The sequence below is a fragment of the Rattus rattus genome, chromosome 15, assembly GCF_011064425.1.
Source record: "Rattus rattus isolate New Zealand chromosome 15, Rrattus_CSIRO_v1, whole genome shotgun sequence".
Taxonomy (NCBI): domain Eukaryota; kingdom Metazoa; phylum Chordata; class Mammalia; order Rodentia; family Muridae; genus Rattus; species Rattus rattus.
The window spans coordinates 67,992,213-68,019,818 of record NC_046168.1 but is presented as its reverse complement, the minus strand read 5'-3'; the positions used below and the strand labels follow the sequence as shown (position 1 = coordinate 68,019,818).

Sequence of the window (27,606 nt, the reverse complement as noted above, 5' to 3'; positions counted from 1 at the left end):
CCCATATGAACAACAATGCCACGCCACCAGAGCTTCCAGGGACTAAGCCACTATCCAAAGACTATACATGGACTGACCCAGGACTCCCAACTGCATACGTAAAAATGAATAGCCTAGTAAGAGCACCAGTGGAAGGGAAGCCCTTGGTCCTGCCAAGACTGAAACCCCGGTGAATGTGATTGTTGGGGGGAGGGCGGTAAGGGGGGGAGCCTGACACATTCTTAACTGACAAGAAGTGATGGACGATCTCTCAGGAAGAAAAAAAGGAAAGAATAAGTAGGAAAGAGTGCAAAGGAGGTTGTCCAAGGTGTTAGTAATGTTCTGACTCTAAACTTCTCGTAGTAAGATGCCATTGAGTGTGATGAGCTATCTATTTGTGCTTTTTGTACTTTCTATACACATTTACTTGTTAATAAAATAGCATATAAATTAATAATTTTAAACATAACAAACATTTCTACAAGATTCTTTTAAATGTATTATGTACGGGTGCTTTTTAAACAGTAGACCCTAATTCTGATAATAGAGAATATATATTTATTCAAAGCAAATGCCAGGAAACAAGTCACCCTATAATTTAATAAAAATGAGAACTTCATTAATATAACCCATTTCATCAGTCCACAGAGCAACATTCTCCCAAGCTGTGTACATAACTCGACCAAAGCCATTTGTTCAATGAATCATCAGAAAGTCTGTTTCTGCTTTGTATCTTCTGCAGCTTTACAAAGAAACTCTCAGTTTTGGTGGGACGAGTCTCTTACTTTGTAATATTTTTTCACTCCCACCAAGACTCCTAGCCCACGCAGCTTAAATGTGCAATTTTATTCAAATGGACCAAAAAGATTAGGCCCTGCTGAATATAACTAGAGGAAGGTATTGGGAAAGGCTGAATTTCAAAAAATAAAAAGTATCATTTTTGATAAGACACATAAATAGATTTCCAGCAGTGCTGACGTGGGGGAAAATGAGGATAACGCATGGGATAATCTACACTCCTGTTGATTTTTAAGATAGATATGATAGGAACTAGCTGCAATTTAACTGTGCAATGCTCACGGCCCATTTGTTTAAGATTTGAATTATTTTTAAAAGCAAAGTTTTCGCTTCAATATACCAAAAGTGGTAATGTCATTATAGCATTAAAATAATTTTAATCTGTTGTAACATTATAGCACCACAACAACCTGATAATGAAAATCAAAGCTAATTGGTCAATTTCCCTTCATTTACAAAGTTAGAGAGTCATATTTTTTCATGTCCACGTTTATGTCATTCTATTCTGCACAAATGATGTTAAAAGGCATTTGGCATTTTCACTGATAATTAGGTATGCATCCTCACTTAATGCACCCTTTACAATTACCAGAGTCTTTGAGATTTCCAAATGCATTTTTAAGTGTTATGTTTAAAAAGTTCCCTTCCTGGGAACTTAATTTGTTTTCCAGATAAAAATGTACTCTATCACCATCAGGATCATGGGTAATTTGGGCTCATTTCAATGATATTCCAGAATGCTCAGGTTCCCAAATGTTTTTCATTTTCATGTATCAATCTGGGAGTCCTCTAGTTTTAGAAATAATGAGATTATAATACTTTTGAATTCACACAGTGCCTCTTCTGTAAGTAGTAAAACGCCTTTCCATTAAATCATTTCCCTATTAGGTTTTAATTGTTTATTTTTTTTGACATGTGTATGTGTGTATGCTTACAGATGAATGCCTATGCATGTGTGTGTGTGTGTTAATTATGGAAATCAGGGTCATCCCACTGGGCATTCCTCAGGCACTCTACACCTTTATGTGAGACAGAGCCACTGCCAAGAACTCACTGAGTACACCTGGCTAGCTGTCCAGCAAAGCTCAGGGATCGTTCTGTCTCTGCTTCTTTAATGTTGGGAAGTGTCATAATGCTCTCTTTTCCCCCTACATGATCCTTACGTTTGAACTCTGCGTTTCATGCTTACAAGGCAAGGCCTCAACTATTAAGCTACTTTTCCAGCCCAGGGTTTCTTTGATTCATGAGTATCCTATTTTCAAAATAAACATAAACTATCAAAATCTGAAGATATACACATTAGAAATTCAGAACCGGTATAGCTTGAGTGACCTTGGACAAGGAACATAATTGTATCACCTTGAATTTCTTTAACTGTAAATTATGGTTGAGAATAGTTTACAGGTTCAAAGTCGTGATGAATGGCATGGTGTATAGGACCCTTTTGCATTCCCCTGGAAAAATGATGCTAGTTGTAAAAGCCTACATGTTTATGGTGCTTTAAAATGAACTGTTATTACATGTTAACCTTGAAGCATTGAAAATCAGTCCTGCGATATGATGCAGAATTGTATAATATCCCCTTGTATAGTAAATGAACTTAAGTTTGCCACATTTGTAAGTATGTAAAAGTTTTGTATTAATAATTTTAATACATAAGGCTACCATACCCAAAGAAATTATGTGGTAAATTTGAAATTTCGTTTTACAAGCAACTTCAATGTTCTGGACATCAATCAAATACTTGGTGTTAGAATGGATAATAAAATACAAATCTTGTCCTGTGAATAGTACAGGTCTAGGCTTCTGCCTGCCTTCTTATAATCCTGTCACAACAATCTATCTGTTGTTCTTGCCCTCTGTTCTGAATGTATTAAGTGTCTAGTCCTCTAACAACCTTATGTGAAATGGGCAATGTCACCTCACACATTTTGCACATGAATTAACACTGTGTACAATGTCCTATTGAATACATTTTGACCTTTCAAAACAGGGAATTTGCATTCATGCCTATATTCCACTGCATCATACTTTGACTTTCCCAAGTTTCTTCAGAATATCATTTTAATTAAATTACCCATTTTATAAAGAGGAAGCAAATTCTTTCTTAGCCTCAACCCAGAAAAGCAGTCATTTTCTAATGCCAACTTCTGTCCCATTACTACACTCAGCCATTTCTATTCCTTCTTTCCTCTTCTACAGTAAGCGATCCTTCTCACACTTTATTTAGTTTTTGTGTTGAAAACAAAAACTTGTATCTCAATGCTCAAATTTAGCCACACCTGCTTTGGATGGGATGGTACTATTTGTTCTTTCTCCAAACTTATTTCCTTCCTACTCAGAATACACTTCAGTTTCTGTAAGTCCACCACTTATTTAACCATATATTAATTTTACAGAAATGCAGAGGGCAGGAGGAGAGATCTTCTATTCCACTCCCTGGGGTTGAATATTGATCAAGACATTCATTAATTTGGTCATCTCAGGCAAAATGTTTTTTTGGCTACTCAGCTAAAACAGGACTTTTGATCCTATCAGAGGCTCTACATTAGGAACAAATATTTTACAGTAAAACGTTTCAAAAGTATCTACTATGTATAGGAAATTTACTTTCTTTTTGTGTTATTTTGTTTATAACTCTACTCAAGGAATCATTTGTTTCCCTTGTTAAAATAGGAGGCACCTGCCTGAATTAATTCTACCATTTATCTTCGGAACCTAGCGCCATGTTTAACTGTGTCTAAGCAGTGGAGGGATGTATATATGTACAGTCAGTTAGGAGACATGTCAAGCAGCCTTCCATTCTACACTACTAAAAGGAATGTATTTGAGTTATCATCCATGATTAAATGTCAAATACACAGAATAAAAACATTTTATCCATGACTTTCATGTTAAGTGTTTATGTTTCGTTGATCAGAGTTCTACATACCAAAAGCCTCCCAAGCATATCTTAGTGAAATTACAGGTTTCTTCCCAAACATCTATCTCAATTTCTCAGGGACAATATGTAAGTAGCAGAGTTAGACTGCAGTGCTCCACAGAAGAAGCACTCGTGCACCATTTCCCATCAAAGTTCTTGAGGAATAAAAGAAAATTCAAAGCATCTACCTGTGGATTAAAGGCCCAATCTGGATTTGTCACTCAAAAATTCTGGAATGAATGGTAAGAGGTGATAAGATATGAAAATTCCTTTTGAGTTAATTTTGGGTGGTTGAGGGGTAGAAATAAATCACAATGTACCTGAGTACCTGATAGACCAGAATTCTATCATTTGTCAGGGACTTTTGTCACCAGATACTTTTTTATTGGATTTTTTATATACACTTCAAATGTTATTCCATTTACTGTTTCCTGTCCATAAGCCCCCTATCCCATCCTCCTCCCACAACCAACAACCCCTTCACACCTCCCACTCTGACATTCCCTTAAAATGGAAGTTATAGCCTTGCAGGATCAAGGGCTACTCTTCCCATTGGTGCCCAACATGACCATCCCCTGCTATATATGCAGCTGGAGCCATGGGTCTCTCCATGTGTATGATTTGGGTAACAGTTTAGTTCCTCAGAGCTCTGATTGGTTGTTGTTGTTGTTGTTATGGGGTTGGAGGACCTTTAGGTCCTTCAGTGCTTTCTTTACTCCTCCAGTGGGGACGCTGTTCTCAGTTCAATGGTTTGCCGCTAGCATTTACTTCTTTATTTGTGATGCTCTGGCTAAGCCTCTCAGGATACAGTTATATCAGGCTCCTGTCAGCATACACTTCTTTTTTTTTCTTTTTTTCAGAGCTAGGGACTGAACCCAGGGCCTTGCGCTTGCTAGGCAAGCACTCTACCACTGAGCTAAATCCCCAACCCCTGCATACACTTCTTGACTTCAATATTGTCTAGGTTTGATGTATACACACACACACACACACACACACACACACACACACACACACACACACACACACAGACTGGAGGACTGGATCACCAGGTAGGGAAGGCACAAAATGGCAATTCTTTAAGTCTCTACTCCAAACTTTGTCTCCATATCTCCTCCTATGAATATTTTTGTTCTATCTTTTAAGAAGGACTGAAGCATCTGCACTTTAATCATCCTTAATCTTGAGCTTCATGTGGTCTGTGGATTTTATTGGGTAATTCGAGCTTTTGGACTAATATGCACTTATCAGTGAGTACACACTATATATGTTCTTTTTGAATTGGTTACCACACTCAGGATGATATTTTCTAGTTCCATCCATTTGCATATGAATTTCATGAAGTCATTATTTTTGATAGCTGAGTAGTATTCCACTGTGTAGATGTGTCATGTTTTCTGTATCCACTTCTCTATTGAAGGGCATCTGCATTCTTTCCAGCTTCTGGCTATTATAAATAAAGTTGTTATAATATGGCAGAACACATTGTATGTTGAAGTACCATTTGGGTCTATGCTCAGAACTGGTATAGCTAAGTCCTCGGGTAGTACAATATCCAATTTACTGAGGAGCCTGCAGGCTGAATTCTAGAGTGGTTATACCCGCTTGCAATCCTACCAACAATGGAGGAGTGTTCCTCTTTCTCCACATCCTCACCAACATCTGTTGTCACCTGAGTATTTCTTCTTAGCAATTCTGACTGGTGTGAGGTAGAATCTCAGGGTTTCTTTGATTTGCATTTCCCTGAAGACTAAGGATGTTGAATATTTCTTTAGGTACTTCTCAGCCATTCAACATTGCTCAGCTGAGAATTCTTTGTTCAGCTCTGTACCCCATTTTAGTAGGTTTTTTTGTCTATCTGGAGTCTATCACCTTGAGTTCTTTGTATATATTGAATATTAGCTCTCTAACAGATGTAGGATTTGTAAAGATATTCTCTAATCGGTTGGTTGTCATTTTGTCCTATTGACAGTGTCCTTTGCCTTATGGAAGCTTTGCAATTTTACAAGGTCCCATTTATTGATTCTTGGTCTTAGAGCATAGGCCAGTGGTATTGTTTTCAGGAATATTTTCCCAGTGCCCGTGTGTTCGAGGCTCTTCCCCACTTTTTCTTCTATTAGCTTCAGTGTATCTGGTTTTATGAAGAGGTCCTTGATCTACTTGGACTTAAGATTTGTACAAGACAATAAGAATGGATCAATTTGCCGCCTTCTACATGCTGGCCTCCAGTTGAACCAGCACCATTTGTTGAAAATGCTCTTTTTTTCTGCTGAATGATTTTAGGTCCTTTGTCAAAGATCAAGTGGCCATAGGTGTGTGGGTTCATTTCTGGCTCTTCAATTCTATTCCAGTGATCTACCTGCCTGTCTCTGTAACAATACCATAGAGTTTGTTGTTGTCGTTGTTGTTGTTGTTGTTGTTGTTTATCATTATTGCTCTGTAATGTAGCTTTAGGTCAGGGATGGTGATTCCCCCAGAAGTTCTTTTTTGTTGAGGATAATTGTCTCTATACTGGACTTTATCTTATTTCAAATGAATTTGCAAATTACTCTTTCTAACTCAATGAAGAATTGAGTTGGAAGTGTGATAGGGATTACATTGAATTTGTAGATTGCTTTAGGCAAAATGGCCATCTTTACTATATTAATCCTGCCAATCCAGGAGCATAGGAGATCTTTCCATCTCCTGAGATCTTCTTCAATTTCTTTCCTCAAAGACTTGAAGTTCTGGTCAAACAGATGTTTCACTTGCTTAGTTAGAGTCACACCAAGGTATTTTATGTAATATGTGAGTATTGTGAAGGGTGCCATTTCCCTAATTTCTTTCTCAGCCTGTTTATCCTTTGTGTAGAGGAAGGTTACTGATTTGTTTGAGTTAATTTCATACCCAGCCACTTTGCTGAAGTTGTTTATCAGGCTTTGTAGTGGTCTGGTGGAACTTTTGGGGGTCACTTAATTATACTATCATATCATCTGCAAATAGTGATATTTTTACTTTTTCCTTTCCAATTTGTATCCAGTTGACCTCCATTTGTTGTCTGATTGTCCTGGCTAGGACTTCGATTAGTATATTTTATAAGTAGGCAGAGAGTGGGCAGCCTTGTCTAGTCCCTGATTTTAGTGGGATTGCTTCAAGTTTCTCTCCATTTACTTTGATGCTGGCTACTGGTTTCTTGTATATTGCTTTTACTATGTTTAGGTATGGGCCTTGAATTCCTGCTCTTTCCAACTCTTTTAACATGAAGAGGTGTTGAATTTTGTCAAATGCTTCTTAGTATCTAATGAGATGATCAAGTGGTTTGTTTCTTTGATTTCTTTTACATAGTGGATTAAGTTGATGGATTTCTGCATATTCAACCATTTCTGCATCCCCGGGATAAAGCCTACTTGATCATGATGGATGATCATTTTGTTGTTCTTGGATTCAGTTTGTGACAATTTTATTGAGTATTTTTGCATCGATATTCATAATGGAAATTGGTCTGAAGTTCTCTTTCTTCATGTAGTTTAGGTATAACCATAATTGTGGCTTCATAGAAGAGATTAGATAGTGCTCCTTCTGTTTCTATTTTGTGGAATAGTTTGGAGAATATTGGTATGAGGTCTTCTATGAAGGTCTGATAGAATTCTGTGCTAAACCCATCTGGTCCTGGGCTTTTGTTGGTTGGGAGACTTTTAATAACTGCTTCTATTTTTTTTTTTTTTTATTAACTTGAATATTTTTATATACATTTCGAGTGTTATTCCTTTTCCGGTTTCGGGCAAACATCCCCTCCCCCTCCCTTCCTTATGGGTGTTCCTCCCCACCTCCCCCATTGCCCTCCCCCAACAGTCTAATTCACTGGGGGTTCAGTATTAGCAGGACCCAGGGCTTTCCCTTCCACTGGTGCTCTTACTAGGATATTCATTGCTACCTATGAGGTCAGAGTCCAGGGTCAGTCCATGTATAGTCTTTAGGTAGTGGCTTAGTCCCTGGAAGCTCTGGTTGCTTGGCATTGTTGTACATATGGGGTCTCGAGCCCCTTCAAGCTCTTCCAGTTCTTTCTCTGATTCCTTCAACGGGGGTCCTATTCTCAGTTCAGTGGTTTGCTGCTGACATTCGCCTCTGTATTTGCTGTATTCTGGCTGTGTCTCTCAGGAGCGATCTACACTTCTGCACTTCTTTTGCTTCATCCATCTTGTCTAATTGGGTGGCTGTATATATATGGGCCACATGTGGGGCAGGCTCTGAATGGGTGTTCCTTCAGTCTCTGTTTTAATCTTTGCCTCTCTCTTCCCTGCCAAGGGTATTCTTGTTCCCCTTTTAAAGAAGGAGTGAAGCATTCACATTTTGATCATCCGTCTTGAGTTTCATTTGTTCTAGGCATCTAGGGTAATTCAGGCATTTGGGCTAATAGCCACTTATCAATGAGTGCATACCATGTATGTCTTTCTGTGATTGGGTTAGCTCACTCAGGATGATATTTTCCAGTTCCAACCATTTGCCTACAAATTTCATAAACTCGTTGTTTTTGATAGCTGAGTAATATTCCATTGTGTAGATGTACCAAATTTTCTGTATCCATTCCTCTGTTGAAGGGCATCTGGGTTCTTTCCAGCTTCTGGCTATTATAAATAAGGCTGCAATGAACATAGTGGAGCACGTGTCTTTTTTATATGTTGGGGCATCTTTTGGGTATATGCCCAAGAGAGGTATAGCTGGATCCTCAGGCAGTTTAATGTCCAATTTTCTGAGGAACCTCCAGACTGATTTCCAGAGAGTTATGGGACTATTTATATGGTTTATCTGATCCTGATAATTTAAAACATGCCTTAAAAACAGAGATGTGCATGACTTGTTAAGGGCTAAAAATGTCTGAGTACACCTGTCTGGCTGTCCAGCAAAGCTCAGGGATTATTCTGTCTCTGCTTCTTTAATGTTGGGAAGTGTCATAATGCTCTATTTTTTTTTTACCTATAGGCCACATTATCAGGAATCATCCATGTTGAGATAAGTAATAAGGTGGGGAATTTTAGGCTATATCTAATAAAAAGTTAAGGTGTACCATCAGAATTCCAATATGAAGATAAAAGTTACCAACAAAAGTAATCAATTACTTTACATAATTGATTATGTAGATGTATAGAATGTAGATTCATAAAGGCTATTCAAAATCTATTGTCTTTTAAGTCCAAAGCAATGCTGTAAGAATCTCCAAAAAGACAATTGAACTTTCCTGCATCTCAAACATTTTTCTTTGTTTTCCTATTAAAATGAATATTTATTATTTGCTCTGTCCTTTGTTATAAACATATTTGGAAATTTTAAATGTAAACTCATTTCTTTCTAAAATTATTTCTTAATAAAGAATTAAGAGCTACCCCAGTTAATGATTCAGGCTCTTTTTTTTCTCTCAAAGCTTGAAAACAATGTTTTTTGCTTGATTTATAACTTTATTTAAACTTAGAGAAATCTGTGTAAGTAGGGATTCTGGACAAATTTTTATATGCAGGTAGATCAAAAGTTGAAAGATTTTATAGTGAATATATTTTTGTCTTTCTTAGAGTTCCATTAAAGTGTGACCCGGAGGTAGAGAGTAGATATTTAAATGAAGAAGATGATTTGAGTCTCCAATATGAAGTTCTCAAAATAAATTCATACATACATACATACATGCATGCATGCATACATACATACATACATAGAATAAAGAAAAGTTAAAATGCACATGGTTAGGGGTTACCTTCTTTGTAGCTTGGCAGTTTAGATTTAACTATGCTAACAAAAATAATGTCAGAAAATAATACTGACATTCTCAAAACATATTTCTGAAGAAGGAAAGTCAATTCAATTTTAGAAGAGATTAATTGAGGGGAAGCTCACAAAAGAAGGCAGAAATGGGAAGAATAGAGCAAGGACAAGTATATCTGCTGTCAACTAGGTTTCTTCTCGCTATCTGGAGAGATCTGAAGGCCCAGACAGGGAAGCAGCACAGCTGGGGTTGGATGTATTTTCATAAAGTGACATATAGACTAGGCATCACAACACCAACCCCAGAGTTATTGTGAAGCTAACGGCCTACAGTGTTAATTTAGAAAATAAATTGCATTACTTCAGTCTGACATGAAGAAAGAGAACAGTTCCCATGACTTATCTAGACAGTGTTGTAAAAGCAAATTTATTATTAAACATCAAGAGCATTCATTTTATAACACTCTGGTTTTTCTAAGGAAATAAAATTAAAATGTGTTTACCAACAAGGTATCCTGGGAAATTATACAATCTGATTAGGCTTTAAAACATCTAGTCTATAATATAGGGTTGACAATATCTGAGTTTATTTTTATTCTCCAATTCAATAAAATGAATTATATAATGAGTGTAGAAATTAAGGAATAGATGTTAATACCCTATTGCACAAGACTCTGCATTCTCTGCTTGCCAGAGAGAGACGTCGAGCTGGCCTGGAAGCTAAGTCCTTGTTGGCTACCCTAGCCTGGCAGTACTATGTAGACTTTCTAGAGAATAGTGTCATTAACAGTCATACTTAGCTGTGGATCCAATGCTACTGAATGACCAGGTAACCTGTGCTTACTGGTGCAATAATGCTGGGCCTGTCATAGAGATTATCACTCAATATTTATTAGGAATCGAGACTTGATAGGGAAGAATTTAGAATCCATACCATAAACCTAGTCAAAAGCCAGTGTTGCTGAAGAGGTCATAGGTTAATGTGGGGAAGCTTCTTCTGTTGTTTTGTTAAATGGACAGATGTATATGTCCAAGTTCCTTTAAATCAATCACCTTTATACACATAGATATGTTTTTCTGCCATGTTTCTTTGGCTGCATCTTTGTAGTATGCAGTGTTCAGTGTAAACACTCATAACTTGCAAAGGTGTTGAGAATTAAGTGACTGTTGAATTCTCAGCTGTACATGAAATCCCTAGATCACATCTCTTGAATGACTCAAGGAATATCATTGGAAAGGGGCCAGCCAAGTACAATGAAAGAGCTAGAGGAAGAGGTGGCAACTTGTACAATGCTGTCTTCTGGCTGTGGAACTTTAGGAGTTTTGTCTTCTGAACTCTTGAAATCTTTTTTATTTGTGACTATTCTGAAGGATTTCTTTTCCCTAATTTTTTTTATCTCAATCTGTTCCTTTGAGTAGAGGAAGACTACTGATTTGTTTAAGTTAATTTTATATCCAACCATTTTTGCTGAAGTTGTTTATCAGCTGTAGGATTTCACTGGTGGAAATATTGGGGTCTCTTAAGTATACTATAATATCCTCTGTCAGTAGTGATATTTTGACTTCTTACTTTCCAATTCGTGTATACTGACCTACTTTTGCTGTCTGACTGCTCTGGGTAGGACTTCAAGTACTATATTGAGTAGGTAGTAAGAGAGTGGGCAGCCTTGGCTAGTCCCTGATTTAGTAGGATTGCTTCAAGTTTCTCTCCATTTAGATTGATGTTAGCTACCAGTTTGCTGTATATTGCTTTTACTATGTTTACGTATGGGTCTTCAATTCCTGATATTTCTGAGACTTTTAACCTGAAAGGCTGTTGAAGTTTGTCAAATGATTTCTCAGCATCTAATGATATGACCATGTGGTTTTTTTTGAGTTTGTTTATATAGTGGATTATGTTGATGGCTTTCCATATACTCAACTATCCCTGCATCTCTGGGATGAAGCCTACTTGATCATTGTGGATGATTGTTTTGATGTGTTCCTTGATGCAGTTTGTGAGAATTTTATTGAGTAATTTTGCATCAATATTCATAAGGGAAATTGGTCTAAAGTTTTCTTTTTGTGTTGGACCTTTGTGTGGAATATGTATAAGCTTCATAAAAAAAAACTTGGTAGGGTTCTTTCTGTTTCTACTTTGTGGAATAGTTTGGAGAGTTTTGGTATTAGGGTCTTCTATGAAGGTCTGATAAAATTCTGCACTAAATCTATATGGTTCTTATCTTTCTATTGGTTGTGAGACTTTTAATGATGGCTTCTATTTCTTTAGGAGTTGTCAGACTGATTAGATGGTTTATCTGATCCTGATTTAATATTGGTACCTGGTATATGTCTAGAAAATTGTCCATTTCATCAAGATTTTCCAGTTTTGCTCAGGATAGGCTTTTGAGGTAGAATGTGATGATTTTTTTTAATTTCCTCAGTTTCTATTGTTATGCCTCTCTTTTCATTTCTGATTTTCTTAATTTGTATGTTCTCTCTGTGCCTTTGGTTAGTTTGGCAAAGGGTTTATCAATCTTGTTGAATTTCTCAAAGAACCAGCTCCTGGTTTTGTTGATTCTTTGTATAGTCCTTTTTGGTTCTACTTGGTTAATTTCAGTCCTGAGTTTAATTATTCTTTGCCATCTACTCCTCTTGGGTATATTTGCTTCATTTTGTTCTAGAGCTTCTAGGTGTGCTGTCTACCTGCTAGTGTATATTCTCTCCAGTTACTTTTTGGAGGTATTCAGAGCTATGAGTTTTCTTCTTAGCACTGCTTTCCTTGTGTCCCATAAGTTTGGGTATGTTGTGTCTTTATTTTCATTAACTTCCAAGAAGACTTTAATTTCTTTATTTCTTCCTTAAACAAGTTATTATTGAGTAGAACATTATTCAGCTTCCATGTGTATGTGGGCTTGGTGTCATTTATGTTGTTATTGAAAAGCAGTCTTAGTCCATGATGATCTGATAGGATACTTGAGATTATTTAAATCTTCTTGTATATATGGAGGCTTGTTTTCTGACCAATTATATGGTCAATTTTGGGGAAGGACCCATGAGGTGCTGAGAATAAGATATATTCTTTTGGTTTAGGATGAAAGGTTTTATAGATATCTATTAAATCCATTTGGCTCATAACTTCTTTTAGTTTCTCTGTATCTCCGTTTCGTTTCTGTTTCCATGATCTGTCCTTTGATGAGAATGGGGTGTTGAAATCTCCCACTATTATTGTGTGAGGTGAAAATGTGTTCTTTGTGCTTTAATAAGGTTCCCTTTATGAATGTATGTGTCCTTGCATTTGGAGCATAGATATTCAAGATTGAGAGTTCATCTTGGATTTTTCTTTTGATGAATACAAGGTGTCCTTCCTCAATTTTTTGATAACTTTTGGTTGGAAAATGAATTTTATTCGATATTCAAATGGCTACTCCAAGTTGATTCCTGGGACCATTTGCTTGGAAAATTGTTTTCCAGCCTTTTACTCTGAGGTAGTGTCTGTCTTTGTCACTGAGGTGTGTTTCCTGTATGCAGCAAAATGCTGGGTCCTCTTTACATATCCAATCTGTTAGTCGATGTTTTCTAATGGGGGAATTTAGTCCATGGTTGTTGACAGATATTAGGGACCAACGATTGTTGCTTCCTGCTATTTTTGTTGTTAGAGGTGCAATTATGTTTTTGTGGCTATTTTCTTTTTGGTTAGTTCAAAAAACAGATTACTTTCTTGTATTTTCTAGGGTGCAATTTCCCTCTTTGTGTTGGAGTTTTCTATCTATCATCCTTTGTAGGGCTGGATTTGTGGAAATATATTGTATAAATTTGGTTTTGTCATAGAATATTTTGATTTCTCTATCTATGCTAATTGAGAGATTTGTTGGATATAGTAGCCTGGGCTGGCATTTGTGTTTTCTTAGTTTATCTATGACATCTGCCCAGGATCTTCTAGCTTTCATAGTCTCTGTTGAGAAATCTAGTATGATTCTGAGAAGGCTGTCTTTACATGTTACTTGATGTTTTTTCCTTACTGTTTTTATTATTCTTTACTTGCTTTGTGCATTGGGTGTTTTGACTAATATGTGATGAGAAGAATTATTTCTGGTCCAATCTCTTTGGAGTTCTGTAGGTTTCTTGTATGTTCATGGGCATCTCTTTCTTTAGGTTAGGGAAGTGTTCTATGATTTTGTTGAAGATATTTACTGGCCCTTTAACGTGCCAATCTTCCCTCTCTTCTCTATTATCCTTAGGTTTGATATTCACATTGTATACTGGATTTTCTGGATGTTTTGGGTTAGGGGTATTTTGCATTTTATATTTCCTTTGATGGTTGTGTCAATGTTTTTTTTTTTTTTATGTTCCTCTGCCCCTGAATTCTCTCTTATTTCTCCTGTATCTGTTGGTAATTCTTGTGTCTATGACTCCTGATCTCTTTCCTAGGTTTTCTATCTCTAAGTTTGTGTCCCTTTGTGAAGTTTTTATTGTTTCTATTTCCATTTTTAGATCTTGGAAGGTTGTATTGAATTCCTTCACCTGTTTGGTTCTGTTTGCCTGTAACTCTTTAAGGGAGTTTTGTGTTTCCTGTATTTCTATAAAGGACTTACTTATTTCCTTCTTAAAGTCCTCTAACAGTATAATGAGTTGTCATTTTGAATCAAAATCTTGCTTTGCCAGTGTGTTGGGGTATCCAGAGCTTGCTGTGATGGGGGAACTGTGTTGTATTGATGCCAAGTGTCCTTGGTGTCTCTTGCTTAGGTTCCTGCACTTCCCTCTCTCAATCTTTTTGTCTCTGGTGTTAGTTGGTCTTGCTGTCTTTGATAGTGGCTTGACCCTCCTGTAAGCCTGTGTGTCAGGATTACTGGGAGACCAGCCCTCTGCCAGAGGTTTTTGAGTACAGAGAGCTGTGTCACTGTGTCAGTTCCTGGTACAGGTGGAAACTGGAAGGATCCTGCCCCAGACTGCTCCTAGATTACTGTGTCCTGAGGGCTCCAGATGGCTTCCTCTTGTGCCAGGAATGTGAGCAGAAATGGAGGACTCACCTGTGATCTTGTGTGTGTCAGCACTTCTGAGAGACCAGCTCTCTCTCTCTCTCTCTGTGGGATCTGGGTATACTGAAGTCTTGAATTCTTATGAGTCATATTTTACTATGCAAGATGTGGACACTATTGGACACATCAAAATTTTGTCATTAAACCACCATTTTCTGAAGATTTATAGGCAATTGGTGGGTGGAAATGAATAATCCAGTTGCATAATTCCTAGCAAGTTGCTCATGTGTCTATAAATAATCCCTCCTTTGTGCTTGTGTAAGCAACCATAATGAAATTCAATATGTTATAAACAAAGATTTTAAAGCAGACAGGGGACTAGTTGGGAATGGAAAGGGATCAACAGTAGTATGGGAGGACAAATTAGAGGAAAGGAGAAATAAATATGATCAGAATGTATTCTATTCATATGTATGAATCTCAAATTAAAAGCCATTATGTTATTTAATTGACACATGCCAATAAGAAAACTAAACAAACTTTCACAAAATAAGAAGAAAGATTTGGATATAAGCAAGAGACTTCTATCCATGAAATCTATCCATAAAATTGTGAAATACTACCAATCGGAAATATGTAAGTCTATATGAAAGATATTGGCTGAGTTAGAAAAATAATGAAACAAATTTAGAGATATCTAGCTCTTAAGCATCTGTCTGAATGAAAGCCCTTACTTTCTTATTCCAATTAATCCCTGCCATTGACTTATATAGTGAATGGTGGTGTTAGTTTCAATTGGTAAATTCTCAAGAGAGAGTTATTGAAGAGGTGACCTAGTTACATTCTGTTGGATATTTGATAGACATAAAAGTTGAGTTTGGGTATGACTGTATCTGAGACCCCAGCATTTGACTCACATTGTTATTGTGCCAAAGACTTTTTCAGCCAAATAACCATTGTTAATTTTAAAAGAAGATAGTGAAGTATTCCAGAGTGACAGGTCATGTAGTTCATGAACTTTCCATTTGAATGGCATACATCTACACCATGCTTTCTGTGTCATACTCTAGCAGATCTTTTCCTGGATACAATGTGAAGCTTTTCAGACACAGCATCACTAAAGTGCTACAAAGGAAGGCTGAATTTTTGGGCTCTTCTTTTCTTTTCAAAATGCCAGCTTTAGTGCTTAAGGTCATTTGTGTTTCAGAACAAAGATCAGTTACTGGTACAGGCAGACCTAGTTTATGCATGGATTGTGTGAAAATATATGTTTGTTCAGGCGTGTTCACATGTTTGTGAAGACTAGAAGGTGATCTCAAGTGTCTTCTTCAGTTACTTCCCAAATTATATTCTCATATTATTACAGAATATGGAGCTGACTGAATGGACAAGACGAACTGGTTAATAAGACTCACAAACTGTTTTATTTCCACTCCCCAGTGTAGATATTTTAGAGTTGTTATGACACTGCTTTCTTACGTGGGTGCAGGAGTTTGAACTCAGATCCTCAAGCTTGTGTGGCAAGTACAGGAGTCATGGACTTTTAGACTCCAAAGGAAATAAATAATGAAGAGCTACAAGCTCTCACTTGTGCAAGTAAGAAAACAAATCAAAACAAAACTCTAACCTCTCACTCATGCAAGAAAAAAATAATGTCTGCTTAATTTAACTTGTATTTTTCCTTTTTGGCAAAATTACATTATATTTTAGCTTAAAAAGTTTTAGATGCAAGTATTTCCTTTATCCAAATTTTTACAAAAAGATAATTCAAAATCATAGAGATAATTTAAAACACTTTATAAAGTGTAAGCAATTAAGAAGAAATATGTGGCTATATAAAGCACATGTTGATGAAAATTTAGGGTTTGTTTAGTTTGTGAGTTTGTCTCTTTTTTTTTTTTTTGAGATAGTCTCACAACCCAAATAGTGGCATTCTAAGCCTATGCCATTATGCAAAGGCCAGATGTTTGATAGAAAACACAATAGAAACCCTGGGGCATTACAAATAAATATTATATGCTGTATAGAATTCCCTTTGGAATTTGTAAGTGTCTGATCTGATTCCAATGTTCTAGAAATCTACCTTCCAAACAGGAGAGAGGGACTGTTAGTCTTTTTAATAACTGCACATTCCTGTAGGATATGTGTCTATTATTTCCTCATTGCTATATTTTCAAGTGATTCTCCAATGCAGAAATCAACTGCAATGATGATTTATATGCATCTAAAAACAGGGCTATCTCCCAAACACTGATTTCCCTGCACCCTGTGTAGAGCATGGAGGTCTACAGCAGAATAAACGTGGAAACATAAAAACCACAATGAGAAATAGACCCAATTATTAATTCATATATCTTCAGGTGACTAAAGTTCTATTATCCAGGATGGGATGGGACACATATTTCTTAACAAAATTGTTAAATTTGTTTTATAAAAGTTACAGACAGCATAGACATTTCCAAGAGCTCCCAGAAGGAAACAGCTAACATTCTAGTTCCATGACTTATCTAAGTGCAGGGAGCTATACAAGGGGGAAATGCAAGCCTTCTACTTTGTCCATATTGTGAGACATAATTACTCTCAAACAAGGCTTTCACTGAATCCAATAGGAAGCATTTTAGTCCCTAGAAACACTATATATAAAGGATATAAGAAGCAGTGTCTATTGTTCATCTGCTAATGTCCCCAAATGTCACAATGGTAATTACTTGGATGACATTTATGTGATGCAGCTGGACATTGTTACAGTTAATATAAAGCCTGCCTGTGGCAACCACTTTATTTTCACCTCCATCTCACTGAGGGTGTGTGATCTTTGTTTCAGGAGAAACACTAGCCTGCCCCACATGACACCACTGCCCTGGGTTTCTATGCTGTGCTGTTTACACTAATATCTTGTTAGAAAGAAAGAAAGAAAGAAAGAAAGAAAGAAAAGAAAGAAAGAAAAGAAAGAAAGAAAGGAAGGAAGGAAGGAAGGAAGGAAGGAAGGAAGGAAGGAAGGAAAACGATATTATATGCATGCATCTTAATATTGATATGTGGCACTTATCGAGATGCTTCCAAGAATACGCCTCAATATATAATTAGAAAAATATTCTCTAAACAAATAGAATTCCATTATCCTCAGAAAGATAGATTTATAAAATGCACAGTCAGACCTTTTTATACACATACAATTCCACTTGACTTCAACGAGGATTTTACTGAGAACTTTGTCCTATTGACTCAACATAGATACATCACCAGACTGTTTTCCAGGACATATTGAGTATGGTTTTCCTACAAACTTACATGCAAACTGTAGTTTGGCTTTTCTACTCAGAATGGTGCCCACAGGATTGGTGGCCAGACACTGGTATATGCCAATATCTTGATCTGTTCTGGGGCTGCTGATGGCCAAACTGCCTCCATCCAACCTATAGTGATAAGTCATGCTGAAGTCAATGTCTGTACCATTCTGTTTCCACCTTCAAGAAGAAAAAGAGAAGTAATGTTATATATGTAACATAGAGAACTGAATGCTATTCATCGTAAAAGTCATACTGTTTGAGTTCCTATAAAAGTCAAATAAACAGTCAAAAACAAAACACATGATTATCTGTGAGATGATCTCAGCAGTTTCATCAAAGACAAAAATATGCTGTTGCAGTCATGGGGTTTAAACCTAGGACATCACACCATCTACCTATGTGCTATCTCACTAGATTCCATTTGCAACCTTGTTTTATTTTATTATTTAATTTTTACATTTTGAGACATGTTCTTACTAAGTTGCCGATCTTACTCCAAACACATTCTAAAGCCCTGACTGGCATTGAACTTGCAATCCTACTGTATTGCTCTTGCACAAGCTGAGATTACAGGCCTATGCTATCAGGCCTGGCATATATGACTGTTCTGGGGTCAGCAATACAAATTGGTAGGTTGTTTGCAAGGCCTCTACCCTTTATAAGTTACAAACATTCCCTCACATGAAACCAGAAAGGCAGCAGAACACTTAACATGAGAAATAAAAATTCGACATCAGTCAATAATTCTGACATCTGTTTCTTGGGAGACTTTCAAATAGTGTATACCACACCTGAATCCAAACCACTAATACTGCAAACCTGAATGTCAGAAGTGATTTAGGGAGAAAAACCTGAGAAAACTACATTGCACCTAACAGCAAGTATGCCAGCAAGGGTCTGACAAAGCCCATTCAACACTGATAAAACAATAAGAACTCGGCAGTTTCAAAATGTGATTGTCTTTGTGAGTCTGCCACTTGAAAAATTAATTGCGTTGACAGTATTTCAATGGCAGTTAAGAAAGCCAACCTAAAATTGTATGCTAGCAAAACAAATACAGTTTGAGAACTTTTTTTAAGAAGCCAAATTCTCTTAGCTTAGCTATTAGTCAACAGTCCTTCAGTGCCCGAGTTATCTCTCTAAATAAGGGCATTGGCACTGTTTAGAAAGGAGCACATACAGCTCCAGAAGACTCCGTTTGGTCACTTTGAGATCAGTGAATATGCCATCACTATCTATCACTAGAGTTATTTCTCTCTTTGGACACCTTCATATTTTAAATCATGTGTATTGCATATTAATGAGGTTTATCTCAAAGTTGAAAGTTGTATATAGTCATGTAATACATTTATGGGAATATATATTTAATATAACGAATAACAATTAGCATTTACACAGGTGAAAACAATACAGGAAGAATAAAGCAAAACTTCCCCTCCCTCATTGTCAAGGTCATGGCCGAGGGTCTATAACAGAAGACAGATTAGAACATACACAGACATTCACTGTAGCTTTTAAATGATATTGGATTTACAGAAACAAACCCCCAAACAAAGACAGATCTGTAATGGGTATAATTAATGGTTTCTAGTTGTCAGGATAAAAACGAGAGCAAGAGATGATGCTCACAATCTGTGAGAACAACACAAGAATGGGACGTTCATGCTGTCATTGATGACACATCTCTGGGAAAAGCCCCTCTGCCTAGAGGGCCTTGAAAGTCCTAAACTTAAAATCAGAAGTGCAAGTGGAAGCTCTTGAGAGATCTTCTGCTTCTGTAATGGTCTCCAGGCTTTAGGGTAGTACTTCTCAACCATCCTAACAATGCAACCCTTTAATACAGTGTCTAGTGGTGTGGTAACCCCAAAGAGTAAAATTATTTTTTGTTGCTACTTCATAACTATAATTTTGGTAGCTATAAATTGCAATGAATATATTTGTGTTTGCCAATGATCTTAGGAATCCTTCACAGGGCCATCTGACCTCTAAAGGGGTTGAGATCCATAGGTTGAGAAATACAGCTTGAGTATCCTTTGTCTTGATCCCAGCACCAAATGCTCCTTCAAATCATAGGCTTAGGGCATATGCTGCCTTGCCATGATTCGTCTATTCATAATGAAATTATATTCAAGATATTTGATTAGTGTGGGTAATTGTGAGAACGGAATGGCATTATGAAAAGTTATTTTTGAATATTATTGATTTGGGGGATGACGTGACAGATTCATTGGAAGAAATCTGACTAATATCTAGTAAAATAGAAAAGAAATACAGCATTAGGTAACACCCCTATTCTTAGAGATATGAAATCATGGTTAAGATATCAAATCAATCAGAGGATTTGAGGCAATCCTGTCAAATTTAAAATGATTTACCTATCTTCTGTATATGACAAGATATTTTTTGTTAATAAAATGAATACATTGATCATCAAGAATCCATCCATACAGTTTGTGTTTTCCCTATTTTTCTGACAGCAATTTGTATATACTAATTCTTGTCTGAGCTCTTAGGACAGAGAAAGCAGAAAACCTCTCTTCCCCATGGCCTGTCTCAAGACAAGGATGCTTGGCTCTCCCCGTAAACCTGTCTTTTATAATTTGCTTACAGGGCATGGTCTCAGACCTCTGTGTTCTCTATCATTTCTAAGAGAAGCATATACCACACTTAGTTTGCCAGCTCTCTTTAATTTTGGAATCAATCACTGAAATAACTGCTGTCATCATTACACGCTCCTAATTAAGCACAGTAATTGTTTTTCAACACAAATTCAAAGTTGTTGGCTTAGCTGCAGCAAATGAATTCTTCACAGTAGCCCCATAATCATTCTAATCACTATGGTACGATTATTATTAAACTGTGCATATAGATCAGGAGTTCAGCCCTGGGTGTGGGCTTTGTCTTAATTAGCATGCTTAAATAAAATGAGAAATAGTTGTACTTCATGCATGTCCTTGTCAGACATACTTTACCAATAGCATTACATATGCAAATGAATGTTTCCATGATACAACTAGAAAATGTGCATTGAGTGAATATTTTCAAGCATATGAACTAACGTATCAGTTCTACGATATGTGATGAATTCGAACTGGAATCGGATCCTTTTCTAGAGAATAACTTTCACAGTTACGTAGTTGAGACCAGACTGGACATTTTGGCTAGGGGTATCTATTTGCTGTCCTTACTGTGCACTTCCATGCATGCCTTTGTGTGTGATATCTAACAAATTAGTTCTTTGCTTTAAGCTCTTCTTACCATCACCATGTCTTATCCTATTCCAAGATTACTGACGGGAGCCACTGAAGTCTCCGTTCTACATTTGCCTGCTGTTCACATCATTACAGAACGAATTGGAGTCTTGAGCCTCCGCTGACAGAGGCTTCTTGCCTGCTCTGCCATTACTATCCTGTGCATCCTTGTGTCCATCCATTATAAAACTTTCACAATGTGTACCCTGCTTGGTCACAGGAAGTCATTAGCAATATGAAGTGGAGAATGGTATGAAGAAAGAATAGCATCACCTAAGGCTTCACAGATTCTATTTTCTGTGAGAGACTACCATTTAATCAACGGACCTATTCTCTCCTGGTAACAGAAGTCATCACTGGTGCTCCTAAGTCTTTTTTCTGAGAAAAAGTGCACCATGTGCAGAAATAATTTATACATGTGCTGATCTCTTTTTGCAAATAGAACATTTGGTGTTAGGTTATCTGCTATCTGATTTTCCTAGACATTCTAGCGATAAGCAATGCTTTCTTAACATTTGCTTTGGGTGACCCCCTTCTCTTTTCCATGTGCAAGGATCCCTTATCCACCTTTATCATCTCATATGTTCCCTGGGTTTTGAAACTATACACCCACTCCTTCCTGGCTTCTGACTGAAGTTATGCTATTGGTTATAAAGCTGTTTATTTCACCAAATATGACTTTACATAAATTACTCTTTATTTCCAAAGAACTACTTTTAAGATTGTTATTTCCTCCCATGAGAATGCATTTGCTATATTCAAGTTAAAGAACAACAACAACAAAAGAGATATAAACAGCTTGTTTTCTCCACAGAGGAACCAATGTAAGAATATATTTTGAAAGAAAAAAATAGAATAAATTTGGTGCTATGACCCTGATTAGAACAACATGCAAATCTTTTAAAGGAATGGATTATTTTTAAACTTGCTAACTCTTCCTTTTCTTTTCTTTCTCTCTTTCTTCCTTTCATTCTATCCTCTTTTAAAACTATAAACCAGAATGTACACTCTCACTCCAGGAAAGATTGTCTTAGTTTTTTTGGGTTTTTTTTTGTTTTGTTTTGTTTTGTTTTGTTTTTTTGCCACTATTCATTATTAAGTCTTTTGTACTGTTTTTCAATTTGCATAAATAAACTTGTCTAACCTTGGACTCTGTAATAATAAAGAACTTTAAACCACTGTACATCCTACTAAATACTCTAAGTCTAACATGATAAGAGGTAAATTGTAACAAACAAACAAAGGGAAGAAATGTAAGCATAAATGGCAGAATGAAGGCTACATATTTACATTGTTTGCTAGAATACAGTGTGCGAGATACTGCTGCCCTTTGCTTTATTATCAAGAACATTTAGGCATTAAAATGTTAATTCTTTTCTCATTCCTAAGCGTCTTGCCCATGAGTTTCTTATGTCATCTTAGGGATCCGTTGAAGAACTTGACAAAGATTAGGAATAAGAAGCTAAATTGTTTGAGTTTCTAGTTCTCAAATACCTGAGGTACATAAGCCATTTAGCACTATTGGAATTTCTAACCACATTCATTATGTCTCTGTTGATGCACGTATGGGAAAACTGTCTTTATAACCAGTAGCTTATACTTTTCTATTTATTGCAAGAAAATAAGCATTTACATGGTTCTTTACTTACTTAAGTTGTATTTAGCAAACTTAAAAATAAATAGGCCTTCAGATGCCGCCCCTAAGAAAACATATCTACATCTATGATCAACTGCGTTTTAGCTTTCAAACGCCAAAGCTATGATTTTAGATGAGTTGATCCTGAAAAACTGTATTAATCCTATTCTATATTGATCAGCTTAGGTGAAATCAAGTAATATCCCTTTTCTAAGAATGTTCATTTTATGTGTAATGGTGGTTTGTCTCACATGTACGTCTGTGAACCTTGTGCTTGTCATGCCAACCGAGGCCAGGAAAAGAGGTCAGATCTTCCAAACTGGAGTTACAAGCTGTGGCAAGCACTGTATGCATCCCAGGACTCAAACCCTGGTCTGTTATGGGAACAGCAAATACTACTCAGTGCTAAGGCTTCTCACCAAGCTCAAGACATTTCTTTTTTAGCAACAAAATAAATAACAAAAAAGCCTGAATTTGAGCGAAATAATTGAGCGAAAAGCAAGTGATTGGTCTTCCCTAATCAGTTAACTTGAGTTGGGTTAAGAATTTATTTCAAAATGTAAGTGTAGCTTTTAAAGTAATGTATTTTATGAATGAAAGATGAGCAAGTTATTCTATGAAGTATAAGCTAAATACAAGATAATGCAGAGACGGTTTTAGCTTTGTCCATTTAAATAATTGAGCAATTCCTGTGTTAATTATATAGATGTAGGCTGCATTTCATTGCAATGTGTAAGTCAGGAAAGCCAGCCCAGTTTGCCGAATGCCGACTTAATTGTAATTTTTTTTTTTGTGCATGTCAATTCAATTCTATGTCTAAAAAGTAGCACTTTAGGAAAATTCTTTTAAAATCGAAATCACCAAATGTCATTCTGATGTTTTATTTTTTCTTTCTACTTTCACACTGCACACAGTTGCTACCAAAAAAAGCCACAATTTCATATAAAAATACAACCTACACCCATACAAATTTATGTTTTTGAACTCTATTGACACTGCAACTGTGTAAATAAGAACAAAATAAAACAAATAATCAATTACAGAACAGTCCTCCTTCCTCCATGTCCCCTATTTTATTTTTGTAGTGATTTTAAGGCTGAAGGACATCAAAGGAGAAAATTATTATTTTTCTTTTTTATATATTTTTCCTAAAAGTTTGGATTACACCAATGTGTTGTGCTTCTGACATTACAAAGACACCAGAGAAGGCTCCCTATCCTCCCTCACATTTTTTCTTTAGACAGACCCATGTGAAAAAAAAAGCCAGAACTATTTGTAATAACATAGAAATAAAGGTTTTAAAAATAAAATTATGTATGAGAGACAAACATTTTTCCTATAATAAAAATTCTTTCTTGGCCTTAGAATGCACATAATTGCCTTTAACACAGTTTTTCTATAATAAGTACTTCTGGCTCAGTGGGGAGCGGCTGGGAAAGTTTCAGAATTTGATCTTGTAATATAAGTTGAAGTTTTTACTTTGCTTGTTTTTCAGAAGGCTCTTTTCATGGTCATTGTATAGAAAAAAACCAAGGCACTACCTGTAAAGTGAAGTAGCTGTGTACTAAATGCAGAAATAGACTCATAGTTCTCCCAGCTGTGAAACTAAATCTCCCCCCCCCCATTTCTGTCTTCAGTCTTTCTCCTTTCTAAGTACATGTGGGTTTGCATGCCAGTAGTCCCAAGATTAAATGTCAAGTAAACAGAAGACCTATACAGTAATGGCTATCTGGAAATCATGCTTAGATCACAGCATCAATGAATGCATTTAGGGTTCTGAAGATGTCAATGTGCTCATATGAGGTTTGTAGATAAAACTGAATCAGGCAAAAACCTATCTGGAGGTCCATTCTGAATACATAGGGAATACCCAAGAATCCTTATTTTGAGTCTATTTTACAGAAGCCACAAAGAAAACCAAAGTGGTACAAAGTGCATTTTACCTGTAGTGGGGAGAAGGGTATCCACTTGCAGTACAACTCAGAATAATTTCAGATCTCGATAAATCCAGCGGAAAAATGACATCCTGTGGCTCCTGGATAAAAATAGGACGACTGAAACGACTCTCACCTGAGGATAAAAAAGAAAATATTCGTTGAAATATTTGTTCCTGGCTGAGAGCACACTTGATTTAAATCTCCATTCTACACAGATTAGAATATGTTACATATTACCTAGTTTGAGCTTAGAGATTATTCTTCAAGAATTACAAAAACATTGTTCCCTTTATTTATTTATTTATGCACTTATGTATGCATTTACTTATTTATGTATTTATCTATTTATTTTTACACTCCAGATTTTATTACCCTCCTGGCTACTCTCCGACTGTTCCACTCCCATTATGTGCCCCCAGCACTCCCCGTCTCCAAGTCTCCATGAGGATGTCCCAACCCCACCCATCCCACCAGATCTCTAAACTCCCTGGGGCCTCCAGTCTCTTGAGGGTTAGGTACATCTTCTCTGACCGAACCCAGACCCAGTAGTTCTCTGCTGTAAATGTGTTGGGGGCCTCATATCAGCTGGTATATGCTGGCTGTTTGGTGATAGAGTGACTGAGAGATCTCCGGGTCCAGGTTAATTGAGACTGCTGGTCCTCTGAGAAAGCTCAGAATGTAAACGTGCAAACTGCACAAGCCTGATACAAGTGTGAGTCCCAGAACCCATGTGAAAATTTAAATACAATAGAATCTCAACCAAGTTATGTAGTGAAGCAGCATAAGCAACAGAATGCCTTGCCAAGAGCAAAACCAAGAACAAACTCCTGAAAGTGATCCTTTGACTTTGGTGCTCCCATACATATAATACATAATGTTATAAAATATATTATAATAGTAACATATATAATATATAATATATGTAGATATATATATTATATTATATATAAATAAGATGATGTATAATATTGTGGTATATAAATATAAATCATCACACATGTAATCATTAAAATTGTTATAATAAAGTAATTTAACAATATTTATCTTCTAAACTATGTAGAATAATTTTGTGAGTGGCACCCCTTTCACCCCATATTTACTAGTTTATTTTCCAATAAACAAAGAGTATTCCTCTACACCATCTCAACACAGTCAATTAACAAGGCTTACTCATCTAATTCTTTATTCTATTTAACCATTTTCCCAAATAAAACATTTTACAATCCAAATTCATTCAATTTCTGTCTTTCTTTATCTTGCAATATCTATCGATTGGTGCGGTACAACTATTCTGGCCCACGCATGTCTTGTTCTCCCAGGCTTTAATTCATCTACTACTCCTCAGAGATTGCAACATGTAGCACTAGGGTCCTAGAGTCCCTGCACCAACACTTAATGTAATTGGATATTTCACTTGCTTAGACCTACATCAGAGCAATGGACAGAAATCCTGTGGGAAAAACTCAAGAGAGAAAAGCAGAAGAAAATTGATTTACTGGGTGGTAAGGTGTGTTTTTATTTATATGAGAATACACAGCATGAACGATGAATGGAAAAGTTGGAATTATGAACCTATTCATAGGATGCTAAGTTCATATGTGTAGTGCCTGAGAATCAAAATCTTACCATGTAAGGCAAACTTCTCAATTTGGAAAACCAACAGAGACAGTGTATAAAAGCTTGCAACCTGGAATGAAAGCAGCCTTACCAGGTATGAGCAGTATTAGTTATGATTGTTTTGGTATTAATCTTATCCTTTTTGTAAATTATGTCATGATATCCTGCTTACAAGCAAATGGAGAACCAATGAGCTATGATACAACTCACCACAGCCACCACCACCATCATTATTATCATCATTATTATTATTTTTAGATGAGAAATTGAACTCTAGCAATTTGAATATATTTTCCCAATTTCTATCTACTTTAAGAGAAGGATGAGATTAAATCAAAATCTTCATATTTTTTCTTCAGGACCCACTTACTGATTTCACTTTTATAATACATCTAAAATATTTCCTCCTAAGTAAAATAAATCCCTTTCATAGTGATTTTCAGCTTCAATTTCTGTATATTTGTCTTTGGCATAGCAGTATAGACATACAAAAGCTTCAATTCTAACAGTCAGGCACCAGTTCCGCAATGTTGGATAAATTATTCAATAATGCCAGTCCTCTAATTCCCCTCTAATAAATGCAGTACAGGTATAATACTTCAGGGTTGTTGTAAAGGCTACTTAGCAAAAGAAAGATTTAAAAGTTTTTTTCTCCCTTGGACCTGTGGTATATCCAAGATATGAGAAAATACACACAGCATCAAGCATAAAGAGTATACATATTTCAACAATAGAAAATCTAATGACATCTATTTATATTCAGATAACATTAAATAAAGTACATTAAATAAACTATATGCAATGTAGCATAAAAGTGGGGAAAGTTTATGGGCAGTAAAGTAAACAAATACAAATAAAAAGTGATGGAATTAGTCCATACACCTTTTCCCCTGCTCAGCCTGCCAAATGCTAGGAACCCAAGCATCTCTCTCTCTCTCTCTCTCTCTCTCTCTATATATATATATATATATATATATATATATATAGATAGATAGATAGATAGATAGATAGATATAGATATAGATATATAGATATATATAATGTGTAGTATAAAAGTTCACATGTATGCCTGTTTACATGTGTTCCATGTTTCTGTACAAATATGCATATACATATAGAAACAAGTGATGGATAGCAGATGTTTGCCTTGATCAATCTCCACAGGTTATTTCACTGAACTTAGAACTCACCAATCCTGGCTCACTACCTGGCCAGCTTACTCCAGGAATACCCTGTCTGTGATTCAAAGCGCTGAGATTTTGGAGATTCTGCCTTTATCTTCCTATGTATGTGCTGACTAATTGAACTGTGGCGCTTACTCTTAAAAGACATGTGTTTTATTCAGTGAGCCAATGTATCGGCTCCTGGTGTCAGTGGTATAAAAGCATATTTCCCCTTTATCCTTAGCTGTTGACATATTGGTTAGTACAGGTTCTCAAATTCCTGCAAAGATGAAGGTAACTTTACCAAATGCTAATAAGTTTCAA

At 36.3% G+C, this 27,606-nt stretch overlaps 1 protein-coding gene across 1 annotated transcript in view; it reads right to left on the bottom strand.

Moving 5' to 3' along the window:
* LOC116884322 (contactin-6) overlaps positions 1-24,632 on the bottom strand; it is a 204,385-nt gene extending 179,753 nt beyond the window's left edge. The window contains exons 1-2 of the mRNA XM_032885455.1: positions 24,509-24,632; positions 17,680-17,855 (exon numbers count right to left, since the gene is read on the bottom strand). Coding sequence (XP_032741346.1) covers positions 17,680-17,821 — 142 coding nt within the window. The 5' untranslated portion in view covers positions 17,822-17,855; positions 24,509-24,632. The remainder of the gene's footprint in view (positions 1-17,679; positions 17,856-24,508) is intronic.
* Between the last annotated feature and the right edge of the window lie 2,974 nt (positions 24,633-27,606).